This window comes from Protomyctophum parallelum (genome assembly GCF_964188405.1).
Source record: "Protomyctophum parallelum genome assembly, chromosome: 17".
In the NCBI taxonomy this organism is placed as follows: Eukaryota; Metazoa; Chordata; class Actinopteri; order Myctophiformes; family Myctophidae; genus Protomyctophum; species Protomyctophum parallelum.
Window position 1 is genome coordinate 36,766,984 of NC_139719.1, and position 10,897 is coordinate 36,777,880.

Here is a 10,897-nt window from a genome sequence, read left to right on the forward strand (position 1 = left end):
TAGACCTGTGTTGTTTTGGATCAACCTGTTGGCATACACTATACTGTAAATCACATTATTGAGATTAATGCAATGTACTGTACAGTAGGAAAGGGGTGGGGAAAATTGGTCAACCCCTTTAAATTGGACTTGTGTCCTTAGCTTTATTTCCCACAGATACAGAAACTGAAAACCCACTAGGCTGAATGTGAACAGCCTTAGATGTTTTCTGGAACTTTGATGTTTTCACAAGACTATTTTGGCACTCCAAGAAAGAACGTTTGGCTAACATCATCCATATTGAATCAGCGGTGAAGAGGTAAAACAACTTTGAGTTATATTTCTAAAATGCAACATAAGCCTTGAAAAAGTGATGTTCATTTCTAAAGGTTTAATGATGAAGTCCATCACTTGAAACATTACTATAAGAGCAGTTAATAATTTAATTGAAATATACCAAAACAAGCTTAAAAGTTATTACTATTGTGTCATGCCTGGGATTTGAACTCCGGTCATCACCATTATGTCTATACCACTCAAAGAGGTAATCCCCATTTATGCTTTTTGTACTTCAGGCAGTATACTGCTTGACTGTCAACCAATACTATTTTTTCATTTGCACTGAATCATGCATTGTTGCAAGACCTGAGAATGTAACTGGTTTGTTGTACAATATAAAGAATATTTACAACAATCTATAGTAGGCCTACATAACCCTTTCAGCTTGATCAAAGAATAAGTATCCAGGGGTGACCCAATTAGTCAATAGATTAGGGCACATACCAAATTACCAATTCCCTGATTAGTATTTTCACTGGTTTGATTCATGGCCGACCAGACTGATTTAGCTGAATGTCATTCCTTCGCTGTATCTACTGTCTCTCTTCTCTCGTCTGTTGCTCTCAATTGAATTATTATTGAATAAAAAATGCCCCCAAAATAATGACTAGTTGCCAAGCTAAAAATGTGCAACATACAGTATGCAACACTATGCATGCATATATGCATACATTAAATGTAACTCTTCTGTGAGGTACATTCATATTGAACCCAGTACTCAGGGTAGGCTGAGTACAATCGGATTAGGGTAAAAGGACACGTGGAAGAACTAAACTCAGACAAAAGTAAGTAAGCCTGATATAAATTTAAAAAATCACACTCATGTGAAGTGAGGGGTGCTCTTATCATCATACATCATATCATTCCGGCCAAACACAAACCTCACTTTTCTGTCCTCAATTTATATCCTCAAATCCAATCCGGCTAATCACTTGTGGCATCCTCACTTTATATCCTAAATACGTACATTGCTCAGCCAATCAAATCATCACTATTGGGTACACACACAAACACACAAAGCTGGGCATAGGAGGGGCTCTTCAAAAACATGTTTTTCAGACTGAGATTAATTCAAATCTCTGACAAATTCTGCCTGATTAGCGACAATCCTGGCACATTGTAAGATAGCAGTGTCACACTGAACATTTTGATTTAGTAAAGCCAACTTTAATGTGAACATTAATCTTAAACTGCCTGTGATATAATATTATACAGTATGTTTTATCCATTTTATACCTGCTACTACATGGATACGGATACACTGTAGAGTCGAATGATTAACTACTTAACTGTACACATGTGAATACCGGTACTTTCTTGTTCATTTTCTGTTTCAAGTCTCACTATTTAAAATGTATTCTGTGTAGGAACCACTTTCTGTTTCGGCATGGGTGTCAGCAGTACGCCTCAGATGAGCAGGGCTCCTCTACCTCCCGATGGAGGCTGGGGTTGGGTGGTGCTGTTCAGCTGTTTCATTGTCACAGGCTTCTCCTACGCCTTCCCCAAGGCCGTCAGTGTCTACTTCAAAGAGCTGATGAAGGACTTTGGGGTGGGATACAGCGACACAGCATGGATCTCCTCCATCATGCTAGCCATGCTCTATGGCTCAGGTGAGAGGTCCACATGAAAGGAATAAATCCTTGGTAGATTTGCTGCTGGTCAAAGATCTCAAGATTCATGTCTGCAAGACTTTGGGCTCTCTCTCTCTCTCCACATTCAGGCCCTGTGTCTAGTATCATGGTCAACAAGTTTGGCTGCCGGCCAGTGATGTTGGTTGGGGGACTGCTTGCTTCAGCAGGGATGGTGGGCGCATCTTTCACCACTAACATAATAGAGCTTTACCTCACCGCTGGTGTTCTTACAGGTAACTGGCACTGGTAAATGTGTCCTCTTCATAGTAAGTAAGAACTAAATAATTAAGAAAACTATCCTTATCTTACAAAACAATTGCAAATTGCAAATTAAAATGCTATTTCAGTAATAGGCCTACAGTAGGAAATAAATGTCATTGTATAAAGTTACGATTCTTTGTTCTACAATCAAAGGTCCACCTTCACCATTTCTTAAAATTTCAGAACATTCAGCAAACAATGCCATATGATTTTACCAATTAGTTCTTGTTTTTCTTTTCTCTAATTCTCCATTGACAGGTCTAGGTCTGGCATTGAACTTCCAGCCGTCCCTTATTATGCTGGGAAGCTACTTTGACAAGCGTCGACCCATAGCTAACGGCCTGTCTGCAGCTGGGAGCCCTGTCTTCCTATCCATATTGTCTCCTCTCGGCCAGCTCCTGGTGGACAAGTATGGGTGGAGGGGGGGATTCCTCATCATGGGGGGGCTGCTGCTTAACTGCTGTGTCTGCGGGGCTGTCATGAGGCCTCTGGAGACTAGGGTGAGGAGGAGAGAGAATGAGATGGAGATGGAAGATGTGAATGCACAAGAGCTGAAAGAAATGCTACCGTCACAGACAAAAATGTCAGAGCAGGAGAAAGACAGGATGAAAATAGCAACTCAGAAAAAGAAGAAACTTTTGGATTTCAGCGTGCTTCGGAACAGAGGGCTGGTTATCTACATTATTGCTAAATTCATTGTGGTGTTAGGATTATTTGTGCCCACTATCCTGTTGGTGAACTTTGCCAAGGACCAGGGAGTGCCTGACCGCGAGGCCGCCTTCCTGCTCTCTATCATTGGTTTCATTGACATTTTTGCCCGGCCAACCTGTGGACTTGTGGCCAGCCTCAAGTGGATGAGACCCAAAATCGTGTACTTTTTCAGCCTAGCTCTGCTTTTTAATGGTTTAACTGATGTATGCTCTGCACAGGTCACGGCCTACAAAGACTTGGTTATCTTCTGTGTGTTCTTTGGCCTGTCTTATGGGATGGTGGGGTCCTTGCAGTTTGAGGTGCTGATGGGAATTGTAGGCAGAGATGGTTTTTCCAGTGCACTGGGTTTGGTGCTGCTCGTCGAGGCTATAGGAGTGCTCATCGGACCCCCTTCAGCAGGTGAGTGATGTTTGAAGTAGCCTCGGTACCCAGGCTTGAAGTTTAGGTGAAGTGACATACCGGTAGATCTATCTATGGCATTTCAGTTATGGAATGTTTGAGGCATAGGACATATACATTAAGTGTATTCTAAAAATCCTGGCAAAAATAAATAGATTTTAAGTTATACATTTCAGCAATCCTCCCCCCTTTGACTTGTGCATGAACTCATTATTCTTCACAGGACGTCTAGTGGATGCGTTCAAGAACTATGAGCTGATTTTCTACATGGCTGGGGCAGAGCTGATTACTTCTGGACTTGTTCTTGCAATTTGTTCCTTCTGCTGCCTCAGGAACAGTAAAACCACCAAGGACACATGCTCACAGGAGGAGGAAAATATAGGCAGACCATGCAGAGACTTAAATGACAACCAAAATGACAGCAAAAACAACGAATAGAATAGACTTTGTCAACTCATGAATAGATCGTGTTCACAGAATCTCTGCAAGAAGCTGATCAGAGCTATTTCAGGAAATGGCTACATTTATAAATATATTTGCATGTTATTTAACCTCACCTGAATGTTGATATTCTCATTTATTACAATATCTAGATGTCTTTTTTGATCTTTTAGTAAAGTACACGTTTTTACATTGTTAGTTTTGTTTTTATTTGTGGTTGTTTGGGGTTATTGTTAAATAAACACTGGGCATTTAAACTAATTTCAGTAATTTGTGAGTTTACCAAAGTATAGATTTAATTCTGGTCCAAGGGCTGCTTTTACTAATCCCAGATCAATGGTCCATGAAGCTGTCTGTCAAGTACTCGGTTCAGTGATTGGTGGAATATCCAGAGGCACCGCCTTTCACTCAGGAAGCAGCGAGCGAGCGACGTGCCGGGGCCGGCCTGTAACTATTTTTCTCCAGTAGAGACAACGAAAGAGCACTTAGCTGGCTGCCTGTCATCAAACTGTTCAGCGACTTTTAGGCACCCGTTTTATATAATTAATATATCAGTATGCCACGAGGCGGTAAGTGACTTAACCTGATAACGTTTGTTGTGAAGTATTAATGTTTTCTAACTACTAGCGTACTGAAGGAATGCCTTGACTTGCTTTGTTGCTAAGCTAATAGCTGCTAGCGAGCAAATTAAACCGGCTTCGTGTTAAATGTCAGCAAGCAAAGGAAAGACAAATGTGTCGTTTTCCAGCGACCAGAAACTAAATACATTTAACTTCAGTTAATTTATGAACTCGTTAAAATCGTGGCCGTTTGCTGGCAGTTAGGTGAAATTTGACAGCTGGTTCGATTGCACCATTCTGCCGGGTAGCACCATGTGCAACACAGGGCCGTTTAACTGTGCTGGTGGACATTTGTCAGACATTTAAATTTACAACATCATAATACTGGGTCTGTTATCACTAGCTTACAAAACGATTATATGTATTGTAATGAACGCATCATAGATACGCATGGAAGCCTTTGTCAGTTAGCAGAATCAAGCTGTACCGCAGTGGACGTCATGTGTGACTCATCTTGTGTGCGACTCATCTCTTCATATTTTTTGGGGATGCAGGAAAGAAAGGCCACAAGGGCCGAGGAAAGCAGTTCAGCAACCCAGAGGAGATTGATAGACAGATGAGAAAGCAGAGAGAGCTGGTGAGTACTAAATTATTATTGGAAAAAGGCTCTAAGCGAGTTTTGAACTGGGATTAAGGTTTTAATAAAGTGTTTGTTTTCCAGGAGGCGAATGGTGGTGAGGAGAAGGAGAGTGAAGAGTCCAACTCTGACAGCAGCAGTGATGAGGAGTGTGAGGTGAGGATTTTGTGATGTGCGGTTGTACACTGTCTTTGACGATTGTTTGAGTCTTCAAAGATGCAGTTGGACTTATCCACATGTCCTCTTTGTCTTTATCTTCCACCAGTAAAATTATTAGCATTTCTTGAAGCCCTTTCTAGCCTAACATTTGTGAAAAGAGAAAGTACAGTGCAGTATTATAGACTCTCACTTACTACACATCTTTCATAGACTATACCGTAGGCTCTTATCCATGTTTAAACGAATAAGTTGCAGTACGTCCAGAATTCAGCAGCAAGAGTCACCCATTTCAGACCCTGGGAACATATCAACCTCCTGGAGATCTCCTTGTCAAAAAAACATATTTCAAAGTTTCAGTCCAAGATTCCTTCTACCAAGTTCTGTTCTATTTGCAACAGAGCCTTCATGATGTTGGTCCTAAACTAAACTCTGTGCATATCAAACATGCAGTGTTTGGTGCACTTGCAAAATATGTCCCATTTGTGAACTCGGAATGAAAGTTCCCCATTCAAAGCAAGAAAATAAAACGCACACAAAAAAACTATTTCACCACTTGTTTGGTACATGACCAAACCGAACACCCTGTACCCATTGGTATATGTGCACCATCATCACACTAATGTTTAGTTGCGTGGCCATGCACACTTTGCACAGGGCCATTAATTTACCAGCAACTAGGATCTCTTATGTAATTTGTATTATCTTATTAGCTCTATTATGTAACCCTAAACCTTTTTAGTGAATAAAGTTATTTTATAATGAATGGCATTTTATAGCGCTTTTCCAAGTGCTCAAAGCGCTTTACAATGGTTCATTCATACATTGAGTAATACAATGTAATTATAGTGGTTGTATTTGGTCGAGGTGATGATGTTGCCTTGCTCCAAAGTAGCTAGCTAACATAACAGACATACTCACAAGACACAGCCGCACAAACCCACAAGACACAGCCGCATTTGACCTGGGGCTGGCATTGTTTTATGTCCCTGTTGGTTTTCTGTAAATGAATGTCTTCTTACTGTTTCCTTTGCCACATAGAATAAGAAGAAAAGTGGCGTGGAGGGACTAATAGAAATTGAGAATCCCAATCGCGTGTCAACAAAGAGTAAGAAGGTGGCGGAGTTGGACTTGAATGCACCGAAAGAGCTGTCACGCAGAGAGAGGTGAGCCATCACTCAAGTACACATCTTTTATTTTTATCGTTAATATTTTCAACTTCAGGAGCTGGCAATCTGCTTTGTTTTTTCTTTTTACTGTGAATGTGCGAATGCGTAGGATGCTGTCAGTGTGCTGTGATCTGTCACCCTGTGCTCTGTCCTCTCCATCCCCTGCAAACTTCTCTCTGAGTCTCTTTGTGTTTGTCCTTTGACCTGTCTCTGTTCTGTCATACGTTTCCTTCCTTTGGTGTCAGGTGTTTCTTGTGTGACGGCTGTATGTTGAAGCATAGGATGTTGAATAACTCTTTTGTCCTATCTCATTCCCTCTCTCCCTCCTTCCACCCTCCCTTCCCTTTAAGAGAGGAGATAGAGAAACAGAAGGCGAAAGAGCGCTACATGAAGCTCCACCTCGAGGGGAAGACGGAGCAGGCCAGGGCTGACCTGGCCAGACTGGCCATTATCAAGAAAGAGAGAGAGGATGCAGCCAAAAAGAGGGACAACCTCAAGAAAGGTGAGAAGTCGTGCACACGGCCACACAAGATCATTTTCATAGCGTTCAGTGAGGGAGTTTACACAGTACTGTACTTGTGTAAATATGAACATTCCTCCCTGAGCATGTAATTTAACTGAAAACCTGAACAGCAGGGAGTTTGACTGGCCCAGTGCACCTGTGAAATTCTAATGCACACCCACCATGCTTATGGTGGGATCAGGTAGGACAGAAATCTCCTGTGGAGCAGAAGGGCAAAAGCCTACCGTTAAAATACACAGATTCACATTTCCCTTTTCTTTCTTTCTTTTTTCTTTTTCAGATAAAGAGGTTGATGTAACCAAAGCAAAGCGCTAGTCATCTTTAACTGGAGTATTTGACTTGTGCAACAGTCTTAGGGATGGAGAGAAGAATAAGAAGAGAGGGATACCTGGTGGAGAGGGGAGGGGACCAATACAAAGGGGTAAAGCTCAGGGGTGCAGCGCTTGGGGTGGGAGGGACCTGTCACTCGTTGTTTATATGAGACGGGGTGTTGGGGTGGGTGGCATTGGGGGGCAGGAAAAAGGTGGCGGAGCAGAGGGAGGGGAAATGGAACACTCGAATGCCTTGTTTCAGGTTCGTTGGGTTTGGAACTTTGAGAGGTGACAGTCACATGTGGTCCGACTGCTCTGCTACCTCTTCAGTCTGTGCCTCCCAACAGGGGTGTAATTGTAAAGCTGCTGCTTTTTTCACTCTGTCTTTTGATCTATACATTTTAAAACGATGATTACTCAATGATTGGACAGGTATTGCAGTGATGAGGTATGAGGAAGTGTCAGGTGCGATAACCTTCTTTCCATCTAGCCGGCATTTTATAGAAAATACAAAGCGGTGAAAGATGGAGAAAGGAACACTAATGGTAAACTATATACAATACTTCTCTATACTAAATTTCATATTCTGCCTTACAAAGGTTAATCGCAGTAGCTGTATAAGTAGCAGAACGATAAACCATGGTCATGGGCAGTGAGGCTTAGTACTTGCTGCTTTTTTCCTTTGTAATTCAGTATTCTGTTGTTGGTAGCTTTCAGGGTGGAAGATAATTTGCTGCACTACAGGAAGCTATCTCCCAGAGAGACATGTTGTGTGAAGCAAGTCTTATATGACATTTAACAGACAAATGGTTGTTTCCCCTCTCGGAATGCAGCCTTAGCTTTCCCTACCAGCTGTGTCTTCTTTCCAAAATCAGGCATCGTCTGAGGTCTTTGACTTGAAAGTCACAAGGTAGTGAGTGCAAGTGATCCTACTTAAAACATCAACGTTTCAGTAAGCATTATTCTGTCAAACATTGGTAAATACAAATTTTATTTTTATGAAGCTGTGTGGAAAATGTTGGTAGCATTTGCCCTTAGCTTCCATTAAAAAACGAGATAAATATTAAAAGTGCAGTTGCCTAGTAGAAGATTAGGTAACGATATGAAAATGAATGTATGCTGTCTCTTACATGTAACTAAAGTATTTTTGAAGAAAACATCTAACTAGTCCATGTCGTGACATTGGTTCAGTGTGATCCTACATTGAGTTGGTTGAAAGACCGTCCTAATATGGTGAGACTTTGTATTAGAAATGTGTCAAAATAAGACAAAATATATTAACTACATAATTATGTAAATTGACATGGCTGGCAGCATACAGACAGCTTGAATAAAACAAATTTCAAATACTTTTTGCTCTGGGTCCTCTGAAAGCAGACGGCAAATTAAAAGCCAAGATTAGTAACAAGTGTTTTTTTTTCCGTTATTTTATGTATGCGTTTATCATTACATTTATTTTACATACATATTAATGCAGTGACGCAACGCCATACCGATACCATGCATCCCACTGCGGCTGTTTTTATGGGGTTGCTTGTGTCTCATCAGGAAGGGACCATGTCATTTGTTGCCTTTTTGAAAGTTTACACAAGACCAGTTCACTGTCTTCTCCAGGAGATATTGCTATGACAATGTGTTATGAAGCAGCAGTTCTCAAGTGACTGCACTGGGATACAAATCTGTTATTTTTTGACAGTCATGTCATGGATGCAATACTTCACAGAGCACAAACGCCTCCGCTTTCAGAACATTAGGTGACATTTTATTTATTTTTTGTTTGAGGACTATGGAGTTTATAAAAAAGCCTTGAAAAGTGAAGCAATATCATCCTCACTCAAGTATCTGAAAGAACCCCCATAAGATAATTTCAACCTTTATTGATCACCGGAGGGAAATTCATTTAATGCTCTTGGAAAGCTTACAGTGAGAGTATAGCCACAGTGTTTTAAATGAGTGTAAAAAGGACTTCAGGACTGGAAGGATTATGTTTTGTTTGTTGCATCTTGTATTTGAATTCTTTTGTTACATAGAAATAAATACATTCATAAATAACCTCTTGCTCTTAATTGTATTTTCATTGTTCCAACATTAGATTAATGAGTGACTAACAAGCCAATGAACTATGTATGTGCTTTCTCATTGCAAGTGCCAGTATCAATGATGAATACTACCGGTACATTGATGTGATGTATATGCTATGTAGCCTTGGGTAGCTAGCCTTCGTCTGCCTTTGCAATGCATATTGCATATTGTTGCAACAAGTTGCATGACCATTGCAGGTCAGTGCAGTTTTTGTATTGTGTTGAAAGTGGTTGTGGTTGCAACGAGATAAGAGTTATGTTGCAAATCATTGGTGTGGACTCTGCTTTACTCTACTGGAAATGGAAAATCATTGAGTGTTTATTTTTGTTCTCTTTGACTATCAATTAATTATGCACATTTATTCTTTGCCAGCTCCCACCAGGCTGCAGCATTTGACAAGTCATCAAGAGTTTGGGAGGTTAGAAGTACAGAGCCTACAGTTTTATCTCTTGTTGCATTGCCAGTCACCATTATGTTATAGTCCGGCAGCCGCAGGCTTCTTTTGTTTAAAGTGGGAAATTTGGTATATAGTCTTTTTTTTATTGGCCTAAATTGTCTATATACATTCATGAATCCACTTGCCGACCGGCTGTCAGTATTGGCAATTATTTTAATATTGGTTTCTTGTGACCCTACCATTAACATCCTATGGCAGGCAAAACATGACGTCTATGGCTGTTTTTGCCCAAGGAGTGCATTTGACGTCACATGCTAATGAAAGCAAAAGGAAAGTTTGACATTTTTGCCTGCCATAGGAAGTTAATGATGGGGTCACAAGAAACCCCTATAAAAAATTGCCCAATAATGACAGCCAGTGGATTCATGATTGTATGTATACAGTAGCCTATAGACAATATTTTAGGCCAATAAAAAAGACTATATACTAAATTTCCCACCCGTCCACCTCGGCTGCCGGACTATTAAGCCAGTTGTCAAAACGCCCAACGGTGTGCCTTGACTGAGACAAGTCCAGGTCTGCCTTGGGATTGTTTTTGACAACCACACAGTATTTCGGGTCTCGCGAACATCGGGTGATCAAGTCCTGACTTATGTCCCAGTAGCTACCCTTGATCACCATATTGATAATAACCTTTCAACTTGGCATCACTATCACTTTTTGTCCTGTAGTTGTTACATTAAGTTGCATTATTTACAATCTACTCTGAATATATATATATATATATTAAGTTGATTAAATAAATGATGAAAAAAAGGAATGTGAAATTTGAAATTTGTTCCAAGAACTAACTTGACAGTTTGAGCTGAAGTTCTAAAGGGAAGGCTTCTCACACTAAAGCCCATATCCGTAGCCTAGCTAATCCAATTTAACAGTCAATAGTTTCCTCTTTTTGAATTTTCACATCCTTGTTCTTTTGCTTTTAGTATTTTAATGTTTTTTGAGTCAATCGACACTACATGAGAAGGAAATTATAAAATAGTTTACACAGAGGTAACCCAGAAAAAAATTATTCATATTTCCAGGTGAGAATAAGACGAGGAAAGACAATTTCATTAAAATAATTAGCCTGGCCTAGTCCATTCACAACAAAGTGTTGAGAGTAGTGAAAGGAGAAATGGCTGTGTTGAAATACTGTGGTGTGTTGGTTTACATTCATTGTGACTACCAAAGTACCTCTCTTCCCTTATAGCTCACAATGCATCTACTTCCTCATTCACTGTTTGTGTGAGAGGCTCATT

The 10,897-nt window shown here is 40.5% G+C and overlaps 2 protein-coding genes across 2 annotated transcripts; both read left to right on the forward strand.

Moving 5' to 3' along the window:
• Window positions 1-1,705: 1,705 nt before the first annotated feature.
• slc16a8 (solute carrier family 16 member 8) lies at window positions 1,706-3,758 on the forward strand (the record flags this gene model as incomplete). Its single annotated transcript, XM_083787599.1, has 4 exons — window positions 1,706-1,928; window positions 2,039-2,182; window positions 2,469-3,320; window positions 3,544-3,758. 4 exons carry the CDS (start codon window positions 1,706-1,708, stop codon window positions 3,756-3,758), a joined length of 1,434 nt encoding a protein of 477 aa, XP_083643725.1.
• Window positions 3,759-4,182: 424 nt separating this feature from the next.
• Window positions 4,183-9,169, forward strand: pdap1a (pdgfa associated protein 1a). The gene is made up of 6 exons (XM_083787807.1): window positions 4,183-4,330; window positions 4,876-4,958; window positions 5,043-5,114; window positions 6,156-6,280; window positions 6,634-6,785; window positions 7,087-9,169. Exons 1-6 carry the CDS (start codon window positions 4,318-4,320, stop codon window positions 7,119-7,121), a joined length of 480 nt encoding a protein of 159 aa, XP_083643933.1. The 5' UTR covers window positions 4,183-4,317; the 3' UTR covers window positions 7,122-9,169.
• Window positions 9,170-10,897: the final 1,728 nt, after the last annotated feature.

Coding starts and splice junctions, on each gene's coding strand:
- pdap1a (XM_083787807.1), top strand. Junction 4,959..5,042: donor TGAGAAAGCAGAGAGAGCTG/GTGAGTACTAAA, acceptor TTTGTTTTCCAG/GAGGCGAATGGTGGTGAGGA. Junction 5,115..6,155: donor GCAGTGATGAGGAGTGTGAG/GTGAGGATTTTG, acceptor TTTGCCACATAG/AATAAGAAGAAAAGTGGCGT.